Source organism: Ochotona curzoniae, unplaced genomic scaffold (assembly GCF_017591425.1).
Source record: "Ochotona curzoniae isolate NIBS_2020 unplaced genomic scaffold, NIBS_Ocur_1.0 scaffold_4505, whole genome shotgun sequence".
NCBI classification, from domain to species: domain Eukaryota; kingdom Metazoa; phylum Chordata; class Mammalia; order Lagomorpha; family Ochotonidae; genus Ochotona; species Ochotona curzoniae.
The window spans coordinates 37,910,248-37,934,668 of record NW_024467118.1 but is presented as its reverse complement, the minus strand read 5'-3'; the positions used below and the strand labels follow the sequence as shown (position 1 = coordinate 37,934,668).

The 24,421-nt window shown below is 39.9% G+C and overlaps 1 protein-coding gene across 2 annotated transcripts; it reads left to right on the top strand.

Annotated features, from left to right (window-relative positions):
- Positions 1 to 2,231: 2,231 nt before the first annotated feature.
- Positions 2,232 to 24,078, top strand: LOC121146566 (kynurenine/alpha-aminoadipate aminotransferase, mitochondrial-like). Of its 2 annotated transcripts, none has more exons than XM_040966056.1 (13): positions 2,232 to 2,298; positions 5,221 to 5,389; positions 6,066 to 6,198; positions 6,811 to 6,885; positions 9,560 to 9,769; positions 11,804 to 11,869; positions 13,165 to 13,247; positions 13,696 to 13,792; positions 15,295 to 15,356; positions 16,872 to 16,936; positions 19,481 to 19,587; positions 22,849 to 22,950; positions 23,843 to 24,078. In XM_040966056.1, exons 1-13 carry the CDS (start codon positions 2,232 to 2,234, stop codon positions 23,891 to 23,893), a joined length of 1,287 nt encoding a protein of 428 aa, XP_040821990.1. In that variant the 3' UTR covers positions 23,894 to 24,078. The 2 variants fall into 2 exon arrangements, with proteins under 2 accessions (XP_040821990.1, XP_040821989.1); XM_040966055.1 differs by having other exon boundaries at positions 2,232 to 2,310.
- Positions 24,079 to 24,421: the final 343 nt, after the last annotated feature.

The window sequence follows — 24,421 nt, the reverse complement described above, 5'->3', positions numbered from 1 at the left end:
ATTTTGTACATTACAGATACATTGAATCCTCTTTGCTTACCTTGGAAGACTCAATCCAATTCTGCTACAATTCATTTTATGAAATTACTGAACCTCAACGGACAAATTCCGGGTATCAGTTGTGATTCATTGGTTAACTATCTTAAACTCGTTAAAATTCCTTGCACAGAGTAGGAAGTTGATGAATGTCTAAAGAAGGAACCTGTCTCCTTTAATTCCATGCTCATGGGTTGGCCCCCTAGTCCTTCAAGTCAACAATGCACAGTGTGCCCTGCTCCTTCCCTTTTCTTTCTCAGGAGACCTCCTTTCCCTCGTGCTGCTCACAAGTTCAAACAGTTTCTCTAGTAATCCATTTACCTTCATCTTTCAGTTTTTGATCAACTGGTTTTCTCATGCCAACTGCCCTCTTCCTTCTCCCTCTCATGGCCATGCTCTCCTTTTTAAAGCTTAATTTATTCTGAAATGCAGAGAGGGGGTGCAGAGAGAGAGAGAGAGCTTCCATTGCCTGATTCTCTCCATAAAGGGCCCACAACGGCTGGGGCCAGGCCATGGAGAATGGAGAAGCCAGGAACCACTGCTTTCCCAGGCTGATGAGCAAGTGGTTGGATGGGAAGTGGAGCATCTGGGCCATGCACCAATATTTACAGGGGATGCTGGCACGCAGGCAACCACTTATCTCCTGTGCCAAAACACCAGCCGCATGGCTGTATTCCGCCCGTCTTTTCTAATCACAACCCCAAGTGCCCCTGCACTCCACAGACTGCCTTAATGGGTCACTTCTCTGCCTCTATCTGGCCTGGATCAACACCCCATTTATAACCAACTGGCACCATTAACCATCACACCTACCCAACCCAAGGAGGCTGAACAAGAAAGTCAGTAAACTGCTTCAAGGTTGAGAGCCTGCATCCAACAATGGCGTGAAATCTCTTTAGCACTGGTTTGGGATGACAGTGCGCGCTGGGCCAAGCTGCATTCTGTCCTCGGTTTCTCCCATGCGCAGAGCTCAGGCTGCAGCAGCGGATGTTCATCCCCAAAGCCTGGCGACCAGCACCTCCCTCCAAAATCCAGGACCTCACAGATCTCCACAGCAGAGGCTCCAGCGGTCAAAGGCACACCTGCCAATTTAATGACTCTTGGCTCCTACCCAAACCTGTTTCCATCCTGTTAGAACAAGCTGACTTCCACAGCTGTGGAATTAAATGGCTAATGTCTCTAATTGGTCAAGTTATTCTTCCCTCTCCTTCTCTCTGCAAGCCCAGTGAGCCTAAGGAAGAGTGTCTGAGCATGGCCATAACCCGGAGGGTTCGTGAAATCCAACTGTGAGAACTTCATTTCAATCCAGAATAAGAAGTCGACAATTTCAAAGGGAGCAGAGACAGGAAAATTGAGGAGACATTTTATGGGATTTTTCACAAATTTGTGTCAGCACACCACTCCAACTCATCAGACCTTGGAGGAAGTGGTGTGGGAATTCTTCTGCGGCGCCTTGGTCACTTCTACGTTAATCCCTACAATTTTATTAAGGAAAGATGAAACAATGGCCCAGCGATGAATGGGTCTGAGCCGGTAAAATGTTCAGTCTGCATTGCCACAGGTGAGGTTCAGAACTCAGAGGAAGACAGGACAGCGCCAGGCTCTGAGCAGTTTAGGGAACTGCTGCAATGGACCGAAATGACCACCAGGTGGTGCTCGAGGATCGGGATTGGGTGAGCTTCCGAGCGCCTGTGGCAGCTCCCCTGCAATGCAGATCCCATACCAGCAACTCGGTGAACCCGGACTCTAACCCGGCGACTTCAGAAGTAAAGTCAAGTAAGGACAAGCAAGGGCAAGTCAGGCACTATTCCAGGGTTGCCTCGCGGCCAGCCCTCACTCCCTTGCCCTAAGTGCCTAGAGCGATGACCCTGGACAAGGAGGTGGGTGGGACCCGTGCCCATTGGCCCAGTGTAGAGCGCGAGTGGGCGCGGCCTGCCAGCACCTGCTTAAATGACAGGGACAAATTTCTCTGCGGACCGGTTTTGCCGCTTCAGCCTATCCTGTGGTGGGTTAGCAGCGGGGACCAATTGCTTCCTACATCTGGGAAGCCTGTGGCCGCGCTGTGGGAACGCAGCGGGACAGCAAGTAGCTTCGTTGCTGGTTGCGAATTGAGACGCGGGGTCTAACAAAGGTATTCTGTGTTTTACCTTCGTCCACAACTGAAGTAGGAGCTCGCTGCTTGGCTGTCCCCAGGCATGAATTACTCACGGTTCATCACCGCCACGAGCGCTGCCAGGTGGCCTTCTCCCATCAGAACCACAGGTGAGATGGGAAGTCAACGCCTTTGCCCCTAGGAATGGGGTCCCACTAAGTGGCTCTCCTTGTCATTCATTCATGAAATTCGGAGGGCTCTAAGGGCGCAGAAGTGACCTAGGCCCTGCAGAGCCCCTGCGCAGAGGGCGCGGGCTAGGGCACCTGACAGGCGCGTTTCTGTGCCAGGTGAAGCCGCAGCTGGGCTGAGGTGTTGGAAAGTACACAGGAGGCACTGCTGTCCCAACAGGCTCTTTCTCAGGAAGCTGGTTGCGGGCAGCACAGGGTGCAGATGAATGTGGGCACGGCTCAAAAGGGTGAGCGAGTGACCAGGCTCCACACTCAGGGCTGGGTAAGAGGAGGCGGCTTCCTCCAGCTCTAGCTTTTCCTGCTTCCAGATCCCTATGGTCAGGACTGAATCATTCCTCTTAAGCTCCACACCAGAGCTTGTCACAGCCTGAAAATTCAAAATGGCATCAGTTTTGCAGGCTCTCTAAGTCTACGTGAGTCTCAGGGCGAGCAGAAAAACAAGTGTTCAGTTAGAGACACAGATGCAGAACCAGAAAATTAAAGCCGTGTACTAGGTAGAGGTGGATTTTGCTGGAAAGCTGGACAGAGCACTGCTTCCCGAGCCCAGGCCGGTGGCGAGAGGTCACATGTGCTGTCTAGTCCTGGACTGCTTTTTGGTTGTGGACATCGGTGTGTGCCCCCTGGGTCTGGTTTGTACACAGTCCCCTAGAATGTATTTTGCAAAATTAAATATATATATATTTAATTAATCTACAAAAGAAAAGATGCTTAGAATTCCACTGATGGCCGCAGTGTTCGTTGAAAGTGAGCGGGAATGGCATCTTAACAAATCTTAATGTCATGCCACTCTCCCAGCTTGAGTTGTTTCATAAAACAATTTCAACATTCTTAGTATTTGTACCTGTGTTTGCTGACCAGCAAATGTTATATTTATCCTTGCCAGATAATTAAAATAATAAAAATGTTATTTTGATCTAAGAATAAGTCATTTTGATGAAAGTATAACACTCATTGTGTTCTGTGCATTAAGCACAATAAACTGTTAGAATTTTGCTTAACAGAAAATGATTTAAAATGCTAGACGTGCTTGTCTCATTTATGCTCCTTAAGTCATGCAAGTACAGTTACTAAGTATATATTGGCCAAATGTAACTGAAGTAAATGTTTCTAAATATAAGCGTCAGCATTCCTGGCTTCTAAAATTCTATGAAAAAGATTATTTGCGGGCCCGGCGCCATGGCCCAGCTGCTAAAGTCCTCGCCTTGAATGCGCCCAGGATCCCATATGGGCGCCGGTTCTAATCCCGGCAGCCCCACTTCCCATCCAGTTCCCTGCTTGTGGCCTGGGAAATCAGTCGAGGACAGCCCAAAGCTTTGGGACCCTGCACCTGCGTGGGAGACCCAGACAAGTCTCCTGGCTCCTGGCTTCAGATGGGTGCTGCTCCAACCATTGCAGCAACTTGGGGAGTGAATCAACGGACAGAAGATCTTTCTGTCTCTCCTCCTCTCTGTATATTTGACTTTCCAATAAACATTTAAAGAATAAAAAATAAAAATCTTTTAAAAAGTGTTAAAAGAAGGGTAGGGAAGTCACAGAATATTTGAGAGGAATAAATTCTAGAGATTGATGTGCAATATAATTGGCTATAATTGTTAAGATGTTGCTAGAGCCTTGTCTAAAACTTTATCATCAATATCTAATGTATATTGACATAGAACTGGAAGTGAATCCTGCATTAATACAGTGAGACTTTTTTAGTACTCCTATTAATATGCTAGTGAATATCTGAAGTAGTTGATGCCTAATTTTGAAGTCTGTTTTCAATAAGGTTTTTGACATGAAAGTGGATAAGCGTGCTAGTAAATTTCTGAAAATATTATATCTCTAATTTTGAATATATCAGAAAAAAACAACTAAAACATCTTTTGTTAGTTTCTGTTTTAAGGGGTGACTTTGGCAATCTTCTAACAGGCCCTAGCAAGCTATATTCCTGTCCCTACTTTTGAATGTGTTAAATTGTGAAAAGTTACGAGGTAATTGTATGTGCTAATTTCTCTGCTCAAGGTTTTATTTCCATTTTGTGTTTTTCCTTTTAGTAAGGTAACATCTTGGGTTTGCTGTTGTGCCTTTTAAGTTCTCTATGGTTTAGAAACAGCTGCATAAAGGTTGTTTTTGATATGTACTTATTTTTGACGTATTTCAGTAATCACTTCATAAATGTAAGGAGTCTGATGTGTAACTGAATCACCCTGACTAAATGGGTAGATAGTATTTTGTGATGATGGGAGTCTGACTTTGAAACTTTAAGGCCTCTTGGTCTATTTAATACGTTTAACTCTTCTGACTTGGGGATTTCCAGACGGACCCCTTGGATCTCAAAGTCAGGAAAATGTATGTCAAAGGTTGTATCTTTCTTTTAGTAAAGGTAATAACTGATTTGGCTATTTGGATCCTGTGTAACGTATTGTCAAGATATAGAATTATGGCACATTTTAACTTATCCTAGTTTAATATATTAGAAGTCACAGGAATTTATTTCCTACAGTTGTGGAAGTTGGGAAGCCCCAGGTTAAGGTGCAAACGCACTTTGTATCTGTGTTCCATACAGAAGGGGCCTGGTTACTATGTGGCCCTGTGCAAAGGGGCCACCTGGAGTCACAGGGCAGGATGGCACATGCGTACTCTTGGCCCTCTTAAGGATATTAGTCCCACTCCTGAAGGCAGAGCCCGCCTCAAAGCCCCACCGCTTCAGCTTCTCACACTAGGCATTAGGTTTCAAGATGTGGGTTTGGGGGACACCAACAGACAGTAGCACTGTTCATCATATCGATCATTAAACTTTCTACGTAGTGTTTATCTGTCTCTGTTTATTAAATTCTTAAAGAACTTCTCTATTAATTATAGCTGAAATATTGGGCAGGGCACCAAAATCACTCATCTCCTTGGCTCCTGGAATGCCAAATCCAAGCACGTTCCCCTTCAAGAGTGCTGTTATCACTGCAGAAGATGGAATCACCATCCGATTTGAAGAAGAGACGATGAACAGAGCACTTCAGTATTCTCAAAGTGCTGGGTAGGTTCTCGATAGAAAAGCTTCTTGGGCTATTTTCATGAACAACAGTCAGACATACTGATAAGGTGACTTAGAGCTCTTTCATCTGGTGTCCAATAATTAGAAAGGTTTGAAGAGAGTTTTCAAGGAATGTTTAAAAGCAAAAAAGATACAGGGTAACACTGTGGTACAGTGGTTGAGTACTCCCCTAGGACCTGGGCACCCCCAGTCAGAGTGCTGCTTCAAGTCCCTGCTGCCCTGCTGCCAGTCCAGTCACCTGCCCATGCATCCTGGGAGACAACCAGTGAGGGCCCAAGTACTCCAGTGCCTGCCACCCAGCTGGGGGTTCCAGATGGCATTTGGGGCTCCTGGATTCAGCCTGGCACAGCTCCACCCATTGGTGTGTTCAGAGCTCCACCCATTGGTGGAGCTCAGGAATAAAACAGCAACTGGGAGTTCTGTCTCATCCTCTGCCCCCCACCCCTACCCCGTCCCTTTCTCTAACTGCAATCTTTATTCGTCAGGGGTTTTTTTGTCTCTCAAATAAATAAGTAAAATTTAAATGAGAATATTAACACGGACAGGAAGCATTTGAAGGCCTTTAAATCATGTGTTTAAACATGAAATGTTTATTTTATGTCTACCATTAATAGGATTTTTTACTACTAAGAGATTAAAAGTACATTTTATGCTTTAGAATTCCAGAACTTCTGTCCTGGCTAAAACAACTGCAAGTTAAATTACATAATCCTCCCACCCTCAACTACCCACCCGATCGGGGACAGATGGACATCTGTGTCACATCTGGCTGCCAGGATGGGCTTTGCAAGGTAAGAGTGAAAGGACAAGGCAATCTGTAGGAAGAATAAAATGTGTGTGTTTCACTGCAGCACCTAGAATTACAAGCAGGGAGTCTGAAGATGAAGAGGAAGCAAGATTCTCTGTATTCACTCCACACCTGGACTAAAACATGACTGTAATTTAAAGACTAATCAGATTAGCCTTTTTCCCTTTTTTTTTTTTTTGCGGCGATGTGAAAACTATAGTCTCACTTCCACAAATGGATTTTAATTAAATTATTTCAGAATAATGGATTATACTCCTAAAATAATTCACAAAGATTTTGTGAACTTAAAAAAAAAATCCTTCTTTTTTTTTTTAACCTTTTAATCAGGAAAAGTCAAATACCTGTTTGGGTTTTTTTCTTTCTTAAAGAGAACCATTTGTGAGTATGTGCATTGTTTTCTTTTTTCAAAGTCTCTGAAGAAAAATTTTTTTTGCATAGGAACATTCCTTCTAGAAAAAATAGAAGCAGAGACTGTCTCACTATAGAAGCAGAGACTTGATGTCTCTACTCCAGAAAGCCTTCAACCCAGGCTTCCAAAGGGGGTTCTGAGAATGGAAATTGTATTGTCCCACCTAACCCATGCTTTTTTTCTTAGGCATTTGAAATGATCATTAACCCTGGGGATAATATTCTCGTGAATGAACCTGTTTATTCAGGAACACTTCAAGCTGTGAGTACATGCTACTTCAAATGATACCACTCTCACTATAAGGAAAGAAGAAAATATCACCCCTATAGAAGTATCTGTCCACTGAAAAATAAAGTGGCTTCTCTCAAGTATCAAATAGAATCAAAATGGTATATTCAAATTACAGGGCCAAGTGCAGTAGTGGCCTAATGGCTAAAGTCCTCGCCTTGAACTCACTGAGCTCCCATATGGGTGCCAGTTCTAATCCCAGCAGCTCCACTTTCCATCTACCTCCCTGATTGTGGCCTGGAAGAGCAGTTGTGGATGGCCCAAAGCCTTGGAACCCTGCACTTGTGTGAGAGACCTGGAGGAAGTTCCTGGCTCCTGGCTTTGGATCGGTGCAGCACCAGCCATTGCAGTTACTCGGGGAGTGAATCATTAGATGGAAGATCTTTCACTCTGTCTCTCTTCCTCTGTATATCTGCCTTTCCAACAAAAATAAATAAATCTTAAAAAAAAACAAAATACAGTATATATTCCATCTTCTTTATGCTTTTTCTTTGAGAGGCAGAGAGTCAAAGGGGAAAACAGACATAAAACCTCCATCCACTAGTGGACTCCTATATGTCCACACCTAGAGTCAGTTCAGGTTGAATCTGGGAGCCAGGAACTCAACCCTGTTCTCCCTGGGAGTGGAAGGGACTCAATGGCTTGAAACATGAACAGCTGCTCTTGCAGTATAAACTGAGTGAAGCTGGCTTGGTAGCCCACCCAGGACAAGAATCCATGCACTCCAATAAGGCATGCAGATTTTGGGTCTGGAATGATGGCTCAATGAGCTAATCTTTCCCTTGCAAAATGCCAGCATCCCATGTGGGCACCAGTTTTTGTCTCAGCTGCCTTACTTCCCATCCAGCATCCTGTTTATGGTCTTGCAGAACTGCAGAGCATGGCCCAAAGCCATCGGACACTGCTTCTGGTTCCTGGCTTCAGACTGGTTCACCTCCAGCCATTGCAGCTACTTGGGGAGTGAACTAGCAGATGGAAGATCTTTTTTCTTTGTCTCTCCTCTATGTAAATCAGCCTTTCCAATAAAAAAAAAAAAGCATGTTAAAAAATGTCAGCAAGAAAAAAAAAAGGGGATGTGGGTATTTTAATCACTTGATGAAAGGACTACCACCAACTATTTTTGAAATCTCAATGTTAAATCAATAGAACTGTAATATGCAGAATGCAGAATAAGAAATCTGATTTCCAAGTGTGTTGTGCACTGATCAGAACACACCGGTGAGAATCCGGTTTCTCTGGAGCTCTCCGCTTTAGGACACAAATATCCACTAGTGAACAGAATGAACATAGAAATGGAAACTATACCGCATGATGAATGGTCTAGGGATTGTAGTTAAGAAGATTTAATAGATACAGCAGAATTATTCTCAAGTATATAAAAGTCACATAACAAAAGATTTAGATTTAATTGTCCCCATGTCTTCAAGTCGATGGAATTTGAGCAAAATGACTGCGAACTGGAGTAAAAAGCTTTTTAACCAAAGGCTGCAAGGTAATTCAACCCAAAGGGCTAGACCCGCTGTGGAACAAAGGACCCCAACGTCTCAGTAGCTGCCTGCTGCAGAGCTTCCTGTCTTTTTCTCTACATGCCACCACAAGACCATGTGGCTCCATGGCATCTTCACTTGCAGGCCCCAGGTCACAGAAGGAGCCTTACCAGGAATCACTACCCATCTCACAGCAGAAGGGAAGGAAGTACAGAGAGCCAGGTACAAGCTGGATTTTAAAGTTCTGCTCTGAAAAAAACTCCTACATCTGGAAATATGAGACAGTTCTTTTCACAGTTCATCACGCAAAATAAGATACATGGACAAGCCCAATGTAAGGGGACAAGAGGGCAGTGCGTAGAATGTCGGAATGGCTGCCACTTGGGCATCCACATTTAGTATCTGAGTGCTTGGTTCTACTCCCAGTTACTCTGCTTCTGATCCAGCTTGGGTTTGTGTCATCCATGTAAGAGACACGGTATTCCTGGAACCTGGCTTCAGGCAGTCACAACCCAGCTGTTATTGGTGTTTTAGAGAGTAAATGTATAAAATATTTCTATGTCTCATTAATTTAAGATAAATTAATTTACTCTTTTAATGAATTGTTCAAAAAATATAGTCCTTTTTAAAAGTCTGTTTATTTACTTAAAAGTCAGTTAACGGGCAGCGGGGGTGGAGGCTGCCTCCCATCTGCTGGTTCACTGCCCCAGAGTCCTAATGACCAGAGTTCAGCCAAGACAAAGCCAGGAACCAGGAGCCAGAAGGTTCTTCCAGGTCTCCCATATGAACAGCAAGGGCCCAAGCACCTGAGTGATGTTCTACTACTTTTCCCAGGCGATTAGCAGGAATCTGTGTGGGAACTGGAGCTAAGAGAGCACAACTGGCATCCATATGGGATGCTAGCATTACAAGCAACTGCTTTGCCTGCTATGCCACCAGGCCCATCCTAGAACAGGAATTATTTTTGAACAATCATGGAAACCACACCAGAAAAACCACAGAGTGAAAATCAACAACTTTGTGCTCTGGGATTTAGCTGTGAGATTAGCCTTCTAGGTTTCAGGGGATCAGCAGTAATCACTTACTTAGTATTAAACCAAAACCTAATGGCACTTATACATGCTCTTGCCTAATTCTGACTTTCCTTCTGTGCTCAACAGCTGCTACCCCTGGGGTGCAACATTATTAATGTTGCCAGTGATGAATATGGGATGATTCCAGCCTCCCTCAAAGAAATCCTTTCCCAATGGAAACCAGAAGATGCAAAGAATCCTAAGAAGAACACTCCCAAGTTGCTTTACACTGTCCCAAATGGCAACAACCCTACTGGAAACTCATTAACAGGCGAACGCAAAAAGGAAATCTATGAGGTATTTGCAAGAAATGGGTGAAATGGTTATGTTGCTGCTACTTATCAGTCTCTTGGAAGAGCACTCGGTAAATTCCCTTACTTACTATTTTCAAGGAAGATAATTTTGAATAATTGGAAGTCATGAATGCCAACGACCCAATAATTAAGATACAATAAGTTACTATTTTCTTTTGTTAAATATGCATGCTGTTTCTTTTCTCTCAATTGGTGTTTTAGTATAAAAGAATAATTATTTTGTCCTGATGTCAAATGTTATGAAATTATTTAATATATGACCTCATTTGATTTTTATTGTTTTATTATTGTGTCGCCTACTTGGCTCTCAGGTTCCTACAACTTGTCATTTCAGATTATTAGAATTTCCTTAAAATAAGATCTCTTCCTCTTTTTTTAACCATCAAACATTTATTGAGCTATGCAGAAATCTTTGACTTTTATGGAGTCTCCTTAATGCACCTGACTGTTCTCCATAACATTTTACTCCAAAGAGCTCTTTAGAATAAGTCCAAAAACAATGTTAAAGGGAAAATTTTAATCCTATGCAGTTGAATCAAAGAGAACTTTTCAGCAGTTTCTTGTGCTTAGAAAATATAAATTTCAAGATAACTCTCCTATTGTTAGATATGGCTATTTTGGAGTTCTCTTCCCTACTCCATTACACACTTTGCCAAAAAGCCTCATCCTGTTCCTTGCTCAGTCCCATTCTGTGGATGACGACTCCCATCCTGTCCCATGTTTTTGCCTCTTCCTGGAACTCCAGGCTTAAGTATCCAACTGTCTACTAGACACCTCTGATGTGATGTCAAATAGGCATTCAGACTCAATGTGGCCAAACTACAACTCCTGATCTTCCCAAGCATCTTATCCACAGCCACTCCCATGTTTCATCCCCACAACTAACATGACCATGAACTGCTACCCCCAATCTTCTTCCTTTCTCTCCTTCCCCCATCCAGTCTATCCTGTGCAACCCACCACTGAGTTTATCTGAACCCATCCATTTTTCTCTGCTACCATAACAACTCCACCTTTCAACTTCCTTTCCCACTAACAATACAGAACCTCTACAAGAACTTCCTCCTGGCATGCAGTCGATTTCACACCTGGGCTCCCACCAGTCATTCTTCACATAACAGCCAAAAATGACCCTATCCCACTGCATGTCACAACCTCAGCTCCGACAGGATTTACATTAAAAACAATATATGAGCCCAGCACAGTAGCCTTGTGGCTAAAATCCTAGCCTTGCAGGTGCTGGGGATTCCAACTGGGTATGTCCACTTGCTCCACTTCTGTTCCAGCTCTCTGCTTATACCCTGGGAAAGCAGTAGAGGATGGTCCAAAGCCTTGGGACACTGTACCCACATGGGGGACCTGGAAGAAGCTTCTGGCTCTTGGCTTCAGAACAGCTCAGTTCTAGCCATTGCAGCCACTTGGGAAGTGAAGCAGCACATGAAAGATCTTTCTGTCTCTCCCTCTCCCTATCAATCTGACTTTCCCATAAGTAAATAAATGTTCTTAAATTTAAAAAAATTACAAATCTTGTCATCCTTCTGGCTGCAACCATGCTGGCCCCTGATTCTTTGTCCATGTCAGGCTTTTTGCTCATAAAATGACCTTGCTGTCACTCATCCTTCAGTGCAGAATCTTCCTTGATATTTGAACAACTCATTCCCTGAGCTCCTGTCAGAAAGGACTGCTCAATGGTTAACCAAAATAACTATCCTATTTCTGTCTCAAATTTACTAATATAGCTAATCACACAAATAACTCTCTCCATCTAATATATTTGTTGTTTATTTGCTTGAAAAGTGGAGAGAGATACAGAGATCCCTTATCTGCTGAATCACTCCTCAAATGCCCACAACACCCAGGACTGGGCTGGGACAAAGCCAAGAGCCAGGAACTCAGCTCAACTCTCCTGCAAAGGTGGCATTCAGTAATATCTTAAGTTAATAAATACATATAATTATGATTACAAATGTAACTTTGGAAGTCCTTGATAATAAACATACTACTTTAAATTTTTTAGCTTGCAAGGAAATATGACTTTCTCATAATAGAAGATGATCCTTACTATTTCGTCCAGTTCAACAAGGTAGGTAATAAAGTGGGCATGTTTCACTTTTAGAAGATAAGTTGTTTCAACTTGCTTTACTCTGCTTGTAATGACTGTCTCTGCTAAATGGAGCTATTCTAATTTGGCATTGAAATTAACTGTAGCATAATAAAACTGCAGCAACTTTAGTCTTCCAGGTTTGTCATACAGTTAGTACTTTTCATTTTTGATAATATGTTCCTCTTTCCAAAAATCACTTACATTGGAAGTAGTAGCTCATTGTCTGTGCCGTGCATCTGGGTAAGTGGAGCTAGACTGGTACTCTTCAACCACAGATCCTGAGTTGGGCTCCTCTGGATGTCAACTTCACTCTCTCGATAGGGATTGACTTAGAATGATGGCTGAGAAGAATAAATGTGCAAGACAGAAAGAGCTGTGCTCAATCAGTGATGTCTGTTATGGACACAGACAGCAGGCTACAGTTATGCCACCTCTGTAATGTCCTAGCTCTTACCTGAAGTGCAATGCGAATTTAGATTCATTCTCCCCATATACATAGACTGCTTGTCATGATGACTGTTTTCTAATAGACACAGGAGTGGTACAGACCGCCAGTGCTGGAGTCACCCAAATCCAATAAAATTCTTCATTTGTTCACACTGCTACAGGGAATATATTCTGAGATTTCCTTCCTTCCTCTCCCAATCCCTGATTTAAGTCTACTGAAAAGAAAGAAATTATCTGCTTTTCTGTAGTTTGTAAGAACATCATTCTGCCAACTTATTACACTCCAGGCTAACCCCCTTTCTCATTTGTATCTGTAAACACAGCTATCAATATTTCATGCTGACTAAATTTCTCTTCTCTATCCTCATTTTTTCCATCTTTCTAGTTAGGTCTAAAGATCTGAATTCTCTCTCTTTACAACTCTAAATGCTGCAGGTTCCCTTTATTTTGATCTTGTCCCAAACTGTTGTCTTAACTTCTGTCTCTAAATCCGTTAATCTTGGCTTTCCACTGTTGGGACAAGGAAGACCTGTTTGAGGGTTCCCTAAATTTATCATATGGATCTTAAGCAAATAAAGAGACTGTGTGTGTGTGTGCGTGTGTGCATGTGTGTGTGTTTGGTAGAAAGCTGTGAAGGCAGACAGATGTGTGAATGACTTAAGATTGTGACTTTCTGGTGGCTCATGTGACTAGACTGAGATCAAGGTAAGAAAGACTTGTGCTACTGCTATCCAAGCTCATGCCCACTTCACACCCTATATACAGTATTCATGTGGGGAGTATACAAGGTACCAAACCAACATTTTTGTTTTGTTTTATTTTTTAAGCCCTGGGCACCAACGTTTCTATCCATGGATGTTGACGGGCGCGTCATCAGAGCTGATTCTTTCTCAAAAGTCCTCTCCTCTGGGTAAGACCCATTTGGCTAACCTAAAACTATTTCTAAGTAGTAGACTCAGCCTCAGTATCTTTAACCCAAATATTTCTTTTCATGTAAATTGCTTCTCATCCTCTTGCCTGAAAATGCCAGTTTGATTATTAATGCCAATACAGACATTTTCTTTAGTCATCTCCCTAGCCAAAGATGCTTGGCCATTCATCTAAACATAGGGATTGTCCAGGGTTGTGGTGTTACAGATGAAGAAGCACGTTTGGAAATGCTTGAGCAGACTTGCATTATATTTTCAAACTACACTTAAATGTACGTTTCTGTTTGAAGTGGTTTAACCAGAATGTTTCAGATACCGAGATCTGTTTGTCCCCAGGTCACCACAGTCTTCCTAATGGAGTCAATCAGATGATATGTGTCAATTGTTAATGTGGGATTGGCATTATTCCTTTTCTCTTTTTTTGTGTAGATTGAGAGTGGGGTTTCTAACTGGCCCCAAGCCCTTGATAGAAAGAATTGTTTTACATATCCAAGTGTCATCATTGCATACCAGCACTTTTACACAGGTAAGTGCAATTTAGAAAATATCAGAATAAAAAGTAGATATTGATATGTAACATTCGGTTAATGTGAAAAGCATCAACACTGAATTTGCAAAACTGAATCACCAATGTCAAGTCCCCAGTTTCAACATACTATGCCAAATGCCATAGATGTGTATTCTAAAAGGAAAATGAGATGAATTAATCTGGTGTACAAATTTCTTGTGGGTCAGAGTATTTTATTTTCTCTGTATTCCTAGGATAGATTCTAAGTTCTCCATATAGATTTCTGTGGAGGTGAATACAATGGACTGAGCAAGGATTCCAAAACTGTTTAGAGACTCATTTCTTACATTCACTACAGATGTGCTATCATCTTCCAAAGCCACTGGATGAAATGCATTTTACTAAAAGTAAAGTAAAACTGATTTTGGAGGATGTATACATCTCTTCACAAGTGTTGAGAAATTAATGGATAGCTACAACAATCTTGAAGCATAGAATTGTTGTCTGAACTCTGGGATACTCATTTTACACAGTGTTTAAGTCACTGCTTAGAATACCTAAGTCCCATATGACAGTACCTGATGCCTTCACTTCCAATCCAGGTTAAGTACTGGAAGGCAGAAAGTGATGTAACAAGTGTTTGCTTCCTTGCACCAGTTCGGAAGACTCATGCGGAATTTGGGATTCTAACTTCTGTCTGACTTAGCTGGACCTATAGGAGGCATTTGGAATGAAAACCGGTAGATGGAAGATGTTCCTCCCTCTCTATTCCTCTCCATCCCTCTTTCTTTTTTTCTCCTTCCATTCTTCTTCCCTCTCTCTTCCTACTTCCCCTCACAAACTCCCTCTCAGTTTTTCAAATACAATCCTAACAAGCAACTATTTTTTCATTAAAAAATGCACAATCCAAAATTGCTAGGAATGTTTGTGTTTGTGTTGCTTAGGACATTTGAGTTGGTATATTCTATTAAGCATAGATAGCTCTACGTTTTTACAAAATTAGGAACATTTTTCACGATTTTTATACTCATTACCAACAAAAATTTACTATCTATAACTTTCAATTCTTCATTTTTAAATGGAAAATCTTCAAATACTACTTGCTTTTATCTATCTACCATATATATTTTTTGTTCAGAGAATATGGATAGTCTGGTAGATAAGAGCAAGTACCTAGAGTTGAAAGTCTAACATTGTTGTATGCCCTCAGGAAGTTAACCTTCGAACTAAATTCCTCACCAGTCACATAGATAATCTAAAAAGTAAGATTATTATCAATATTAGATTAATCAAGATAAAGCAATGGATTATAATAGTGCCTGGCACATAATAGGTCATGTATAAATAGTTGTTATTCTTACTATTCTGTCATTGATATCAATTAACAGTTATTATAATTCAAAGACTGTATAGGACTAGTATAAGTTACAACCTTTTTTGGCAGTTTGCATTTAATCAAGAGTGACTTGCTTTTTTGCTTGGCCAAAATAAACCATAACATTTATTGTTATCTCTTTTAGCTTATGGTATACCAACTTCTACACCACTGGGGAGAAGATGGTTTCCTGGCTCACGTAGACAGGTATTGAAACATTCATTAAAATGTTTGTGGATGAAACCGTAATACACTGGATAAAGGACAATGTACCCAGAGTACTGACTATTACCTTCTTAAGTATCTAAGATAGACACTAGAAATCATCTGTTAGAAATCTATCATGCATTCATTTAATTAGCTGTCTTAACTGGAAAATCTCTTTAGAAAAGACAAGCAAAATAAGAAACTGAAATGAAATTTCCAGGTTATGATTAACATATTCAACTGATTTGGCAGGTCAACTATCATTTGTTTTAATTAATAATTAACCATAAGTGTCATATTACACAGGATTTGGCTCAGATGAATAAGAACATTATTTGCCTCAACAATCACTATCGGAAAAAACTATGAATTACTTTAGTTAGGTTGGTGACCAGCTAGGCTATTTGGAAATAAGGTGAGAGGGATATACTCATCCCCATACCAATGATTTGATATGGATTTAGGTAGGAACGTGGTGTGGGATCAAGAGATTTAAAATCATACTTCTACCACCTATGTAATTCTATCTGCCCACATGTGATTTAATGACACTTTTCCAGATGATATTTTTCCTTACCTGGGCCCTACAGAAAGTAATATCACATAACCACTCCCCTTCAAGCTCAATAAGAGCCAATGCTAGGGTTCCACAAGATCGCTCAATGGCTGGATCCCATGTGGGCGCCCGTTGTTTCCTGGCTGCTCCACTTCCCAACCAGCTTCTTATTTGTGAAAAACAGTGGAGGATCGTCCGAGGCCTTGGGACCCTGCACCCACATGAGAGACCTAGAGGACGTTTCTGGCTCCTGACTCTTGATTAGCCCAGCTCTGGCCATTGAATTCAAGTGAGGCGTGAATCAGCAGACAGATCTTTGTCTCTTCTCTCCGTAAATCTGATCTGCCTCTCAAATAAAGATACAAATGAATCTCAAACAACAACAAAAACAGTGAGTGAATGCTGAGGAGGCGCTCTCCATAATCTCCCTAGGGATTCAGAGAACAGAAGGCAGAGACATATACTCCCTCATTCTCTCGCTTCTTGGTCCGCCTTATGCCTGAACATGGCTCACATGTGTTAGCCATAATAAACCTTATGGCCTTACCACTTTATAAACTGTATTAATACCTGTACTTAGAATGCTTTTTAAGAGGCAATAATCTGGAAAATAATTATTAGGCCCTAATCCAGACCACAACAGATTCAGCTTTTCAATAGTGTTTTCCTGGATCTTGTGTGTTACCCGACCCTGCAAATGATAGTCATTATTTAAGACAACTAAGCATATATTGATTGTGCTACCTCTGTGCTCCATGATTTACTCAGAAATAGACTTTGTTTCTATCCATTTTCATTTGTTTAGTTATCTCACACTAAAGGAGAAAACACAAGTTTATCACCACAGAGACTTTAAACAGAAATGCTCTGTGCTCTTCACCAAGATAGACAGCAAGTTCACACAGCCTGGAGCCCAGTGCCTTTCTGAACACATCCTTTCTGCTGCGTTCTTTTTCTAGGGTTGTTCATTTCTATAGGAACCAGAGGGATGCAGCACTGGCAGCTGCAGACAAGTGGCTAAGCGGTGAGTGGACCACACGTGCGCCACCCCTGGGAAAGCGGGGATACAGAACACAGATTCTTAACCACCCTGGTGGAAGCAGAGCAACAGTTCAAGGATATTTTTCCCAGGAAATGTTATCCTCTCAATGATCGTGCAAGTGACTCTCTATAAATACTGGCACAGTGTAACCTGTCTCTACTCACCTGCTGCCTAGAATTTGTGATTTAAAAGAAAAATCATGGGCCTGGCGCCATGGCCTAGTGGCTAAAGTCCTCGCCTTGAACTCACCGGGATCCCATACTGGCGCTGGTTCTAATCCCAGCAGATCTACTTTCCATCCACCTCCCTGATTGTGGCATGGGAAAGCAGTGGAGGACGGCCCAAAGCCTTGGGTTCCTGCACCGGCATGAGACACCCGGAAGAGGTTCCTGGTTCCCAGCTTCGGATCGGTGCAGCACCAGCCATTGCGGTCACTTGGGGAGTGAATCATCAGACAGAAGATCTTCCTCTCTGTCTCTCCTCTCTGTATATCTGACTCTGCAATAAAAACTAAGTAAATCTTTTAAAAAAAAGAAAAATCCGAAAATAAAGCAGCAATAACTTACTAAATAATGTCTTAGTGTTTATAAAATGTTTACATCATTTCAGAATTTGTCACACATAGAAGAGAAAATATCAAATAACATATTCCATTTTTAATTAAACTGTGTAAATATAGGGACTTCAAAAAGTTCATGAAAATTGAATTAAAAGATAAATTTATTTTGATAAAACTTTTTAAAATTCATGCAGTCTTTTCACAATATGTGATTTGTATAAAGTCTCTGTAAACCTTTCAGCAGAATTCTGAAATGATGTTGCTTCTAATCATCAACATCACTTAATTTTTTAATATTATCTTTTACTAATTTGCATGCTTTTATATTTTGAATATTTGTTTATTTTACTTGAAAGAGGGAACTACAGAGACGGGAGAGACACAGAGAGAGATCTTCTATCCTCTGCTTCAGTCCCCAAATGGCCATGAGAGCCGGATTAGGGTGAATTCAAAGCCATAAGCTAAGAGCTTCCTCCAGGTCTCCCACATGGGTGGCAGGCACCCAAACACTTGGGACCATCTTTAATTTCTTTAACCATGCCAGTCACAAGAAGCTGGATTGACATGGAGCTGCAAGGAATTGAACTGGCACCCATGTGAGATGCTGGCATTGTAGGCAGTGGCTTTACCCATTACTCCACAGTACAGTCCAAACATTTATCTTTTAACTAAGGTGGAAAATTAGATTAATTAAATGGCTTTAATTATAAGACATTTGAAAAAGTTCATCAATAGAACTAAGTAAATATAAGTTTATTTTGGTGCCAAATCCATGCATAACAGGATGAAAAAGATCCATAGAGAAAAAAATGCATATTTTGAAGATCTATGCACAAATTCAAGAAAGTGTTTTGCAATAATATACACTGATTTTTTCCTTCATTTTAACAACTTTTTGAAGTGTTCTGGTTTATTATTAAGAAGTCTTAAACATGAATATCAATAATATCAGAAATACCAACTCCTTTTGTGTTATCCCATTCCCTACTTCTTCCTAACTCAAAATTACTCTTTGCATAGTAGTGCTGAAGAAAAAGGTTTCACAAACAGCAAGTTTTTCTTTTACAAAAGCATAGTAATTCAAAGCAAAATATTATATTCTCTTCTTGACTGTCAATATTCAGTGAAACATTAACATGCATCTGATATTCTTAAGTTCAAAGTGCATTGTCATAGTTAATTACACTCTAATAAAGCTTATCTATTGTACATAGAAACCATGATGATTTACTTGGAAAACTCTAAAAAGATTTGGAGAATCCTGTTTTAAAATTAAAATGGAGTGCAAGTGAACCTATGGGCTGACTGCTACCTCAGATGCCTTAGGAGCAGGTGAGAGGGCCTGCGTCTGATCATTGATTCCCTCCCTGCTGATGCAGAGCCTGAGTCAACACAGTAATGACTCAAGTGACCACATCCCTGTCACCCATGTGAGAAGCCTGGTTTCAGTTCCCAGAACCCACTTTGTCACAGCCCAATCTCAGCCTTTGCGGGCATTTGAGGAGGGAACCAGTGGATGGCAGAACTAAGATGCGCTCTCTCTCTCTCCCTCTTTCTCTCTATCTCTCCTGCTCTTCCTGACCCTTTCCATGCTGCCCAAACAATGGGCTTTTTTATTTGATCTTTTTAACAAAATGACTAAATTGAAACACTCCTGTGAATATCTTAGGTAGTATAACCAAGAAAGCAGCACTAGATTTCCTGTTCCTTGCTCAGACTCAAAACTGTGATTCCACACAGAGCCACTATTCAGCCATCCTCTGCATCCCTCACCCACACTGACTCAAAATAAACTCAGAACACCATTTTTAAAGGTGCTTAAATTTTTTTTTCAAGTAGAAATTCAAGTAAACTTAAGTATCACTGATGAAACATCTTTGGAAGTGCTAGTTTATAACTCCTGCACTTAGGTGATTTTATAATGTCAGATATGCTCTTAGGAGATGTTCATTCTCTTTTATTTGCAGGTTTGGCAGAATGGCATGTTCCCACTGCTGGAATGTTTCTGTGGATTAAAGTTAAAGGCATTTCCGATGTAAAAGAACTAATTGAAGAAAAAGCCATTAAAAAAGAGGTAAAACTGGGAACTGATCCTTGGGCCCTGTGCTTCATCCACAAAATAGAGTAAGAAGATTCCATCTAATTGGAAATCCTTCTATGAATTAATGAATTAATACATAGCACACAGACTAAAGCTCAGGAAGTATTTATCCATCAGTATTTGAAATGGATGCATGGTGATGAACTAAGGTGCTATTTTTAGACCCCTTCATTACACATTTATGCATTGTTCAAATTTCCTGATGTGAGTATATTTTATCTTTACAATTATTGGGAAAATACCTTCCATTTCAAATACTAGTGTCTAATACTTACTAATAATTTCTTATGCACAAATAATACTCTTCATGCTCTGCACAATATAATTCCTTAAATCATTGTAACAAACTTTGGAAAGGTCATTATTTGGCTGTTATTTTACTAAGTAGATGAATCATGCTATTCTCATTGTTCTACTCTGCGTAACAATTAAACGTAGTAGATACTCAGTGAAAAGTTTAATCAATATTTTAAACAAGTACATTTAAACAAAATTAAGTTGTTGACACTTTTCTTTTTTATCAATTCCATTGCATCAAAACCATTCAGAAGTGACAATCTAACTGGCAGGGCTAAGAATGTAGACTTCATGTTTTATGACATTCTTTTCTTTCTTTGTTTCTTATTCCCTACACCGTGCTACATCGTCTTTTACCTCTTCTGCATTATTTTGAAATATATCCCACTAATTTATCCCACATTTTGGTCAGTTTGCAAGGAAATAAGTACCCTTTCTCCTTCTCTTCCTTGCTTCTAACATCCATTATACTGACAGAAATAATAGCTTTCATTTTATTGTTAACAAATTGAACACATATTCTCTCTTTTCAAAAGAGTTTTCCAAATCATAGCCCTTTGGCTCATCTTACATAGCAAGCAGTATTCAGATTCACACTATGTCACCACAAATGTTCACTACATGTTTTTTGAAAACCATGATTAAAATCATAAGTAGGCTAAGTTATCCTATTTAATACCAGCTGCTATGAAAGATAAAATCCCCAAATCTCCAAATCTTAATACAATAGATCATCAGAGACCCTGGCAATTTCTTATTGTTACGTTTTAACCTTGAACACATGGATCCATGATTGCTACAACAAGGACACAGTGCTGTGGTTCACTCGTGGGAAGGTTATTACGGACAGAACACAGAATTTGCTCACATAGTCATTCAAGACAAGAAAGAAGCTAAGCTAAGGAATAGAGTGTGTTTCATGCCAGGAGGAGATGGAGTGAACAGTCACTCAACTCTCTCTGAAATAGATAGTCTAGAAGAGAGGCCTGTGTCCACAATGAAGTGCCTGGGTTAGAACCAGGCTCAAGCTTCCTAACAGTGTGAACCAAGGGAAACAACATCGCTTAATTGCTCAGTTGAGTACCTGCCATCCACATGACTGCCTGGATTTCCTTACCAGCTTACACCAGCCCAGTCCCAACTGTTGCAACAATTTAGAGTAAACCAGTAGATGGGTGAACTCACTTCCTTCCCCCATCCCCATGTGTGTCACTGTGTCCCTCATTTAAAAAAAAAGACTTATTGGAAAAGACCTCCCAGAAACACAAGAAGCAAAAAGCAAATATAGAAAAATAGATTCCATCAAGCCAAGACGCTTCTGCACTGCAAAACAAGCCTTTGACAAAGAGACAACTGACAAAACAGGAGAAAATATTTGCAAATGATGCAACTGATAAAAATTAATATCCAGATTCTATAAAGAGTTCCAGAAACTCAACAACAAAAAACAGTTCAAAATGGGCACAGGACATGAACAGGTATTTTTGAAAAGATGACACTCAAATGGCCAGCAGACACTTGAAAAGATATTTGGTATCACTAGGCATCAGGAATATGCAAATCAAAATCACAGTGAGATTTCGTCTCACCTCAGTTTGAATGGCTATTATCCAAAAATCAAAAAAAATTAACAAAGGCAAACATGCTGTTCTGGAAAACTACCCAAATCTGTTGGTGGAAATGTATGGAAGTTACTCTGAAATCTGAAAATAGTTCTACCATGTACTGAGCCATTTCACTTCTGAGAATTAACTCAAAGGAAATGAATTAGCATATCTTCTGTTTATTGCAGTTCAATTCACAATAGCTAAGTCATGAAATCAAGCCAGGTATGTCCATCAATGGATGATGGATAAAGAAAATGTGACAGATAACAGACAGACAGGCAGACTGTGGAACACTACTCAGCCATAAAAAGAAGGAAATCCTGCCCCTGCAAACAAATAGACAGAACTGGAAACAATTAAGCTGTGTAAAATAAGCCTGTTACACAAAAGAAAAAAACATCATGTTTCCCTGATGTGTGGTAGGTATACTACAGCACAAAACTAACCTGCATATGGGTGAAATGACATTTTAACATTTGATAACAGCTTAGAGCTTTTATCAACACTATTAAGGAACAACGTATTTTTCTACCTACTGTTTATTGAATTCCTGAAGTAGTACAGGGGCAAGTCACTGATTATAAACTAAACTGAAAGTATGTCATTGTAAGAGTGGAAAAAGAATAGGAGGGAGAGGAGAGTGAGAACACAGGAGGGAGGGGCGCACTAAGTCTCACTAAGCTTCTGAATTTCTATTTATGAAATACATGAAAGTGTTCGACTTATGTAAATAAAAAACTTTTAGAAATAGTTCTCACTACTACATTTTGTGTTAGATTTTTTTTTTTTAACTTCTTTTCCGTTCTTGGGATGCACTAATTCTCTTCCCATCTCAGGGACTTTCTTCTCTGTATCTTGTCCCTAAAATGTTCATCTCCACTTTCTAACTGGTCACCTACTTCTCTTTCCATTTCCACCTTAACCATCATTTACAATTTCAATAATTTAAAAATGGTACTTTATTGTTTGAACTACTACTACTATGTTACTTAGGTAAAACTTTCATTTATCTTTATCCTTATTTTTTCTTTTCTTAGCCAAATGTCTTTACATTAAATCTAGAATTTGACTGTTTTTCTTCTCTCTCTGTGAACTTGCATACTTGAAGAGGAGGTAAGAGTACTTTCCTTATTTGAAATAAACATTTTTTTCAGAATTGGTGCTTTTTTATTTTTTGAAGTGTTCAATTTTTAGAAGAGTGTTTTTCCCCTATTGAGAACTCATTGGCTATTTTTAAGTTTAAAATAACCTTCCTTACTCTGAGATTAGGTTTGCTGCATTTTTCTAGTTTTTCTTTCATGGTACAGCACTTATTTGTCAAATCCCTTAGGTGTTACTGGTTCCAGGAAATGGTTTCTACTCCAACAGCTCTGCTCCCAGCCCTTACCTGAGAGCTTCCTTCTCCATAGTTTCCCCAGAACAGATGGATGTGGTAAGTAGTGTATTCTCTTCACAATAACATGGCTGGCAATTCTGGTTGGGTGTGATTGTCTACCTCATCAATTAAAACACAACTTAATGTCTTCTTAGGTCTCTGAAAAACTCATTTAACATTAGCCAATCATCAACTAACATTAAAGATCTCTTTCACTCTGTGACTAGATTTGTGCAAATGAGACTAAATTAGAGTTCAAGCTTGTTGTCTTCTTGAATAATTTTCAGAACCTACGGAGCAGTGTTGGCAGGTTATCAGTGTGTTAGGAGGAGAACTTCACTGTTTCTTCATGGAGTTAACTTAGACAAAAGGACAGATTCATGATAGTCATCAGCCTATTTCTCTGAAGAAAATAGTATTGGGGAGGGTAAATCAGTGAAGTCTAGCTTTCATTAACAGAGCAGGATGAAAAGAAGCAAGATGCTAAGAGCTGTGTGTCTGGAAATCCAAACGAGGAACTGACAAATTAATTAAGCCATGACTTTAGCCCTGAAGAAGAGCTTACCCTGGGAGATGCACATATTTGTGTGTCTTTTGTTAACTTGCTTTCTCATGTCATTTAATATGCTTTGCATAAGTTCTCTCTGATGTTATATCTGAGTACAGTGGGATAGTTAAAAAATGTGGAATGCATATGCAGGTAAGAGGTTATATGAAATTATAATATGTTTGAATAATATAGAAAATGACTAAGACTTATCTAACAGCAAAAGAAATCTGCATATTTTATTAAATATTGATAGCCTCTTGCCCAGATAAAACCAGTGATATCTTAAGTTTTCATTGCCTTCTCTCAATCTCAGATGGGTATTCTGTTTGAATCTTTAAAGTTATGACATTTACAAAAGAGATCCTAATTTCACCAATTCTTATCTCTTTTTTATTTTAGGCTTTCCAGAGATTAGCTGAACTTATAAAAGAATCTTTGGAAGAAAATTAATCACACTACTCATAGTTGGATTTTTTTTTAAGATAAATGATTTCTATCTAGGTGGAAGAAACCGTCATGTGTTTCAGCCTTACAAGTTGGATCTGATCAAGCACTTCACATCTTTGGTGGTTGAACTAAACAAGTTTTAAAGTACTTTCTATGTCAACATGTCAGACATTTTTATACTCTATTTGTGCTTTGTGATAAATTTTCAACCTTTAGAAATCTATTTTTATGTGGGCTTTATTATAGAGAACTCAATAATTGCTTTATAATTTTCCACAATGTTTTTTTCTTAGACTAACTTTATACACAAAATTATATTGTAAATTTAAGAAAAAAATTGAGTTCACACTAATATGCAACGTATATCTTTTCTTTTTACGAAAATTTAATAGACCCTATAAATGATTTTTAGTAAGTGTGCCAAAGCCATTTTGTTATCCTACTGAAATACTTAATATATAGTATGAAACCCAACATACCTAAAAAAACATAGCTACTGATATTTAGTAGATAAGAGAGTTTGTGTGCTTG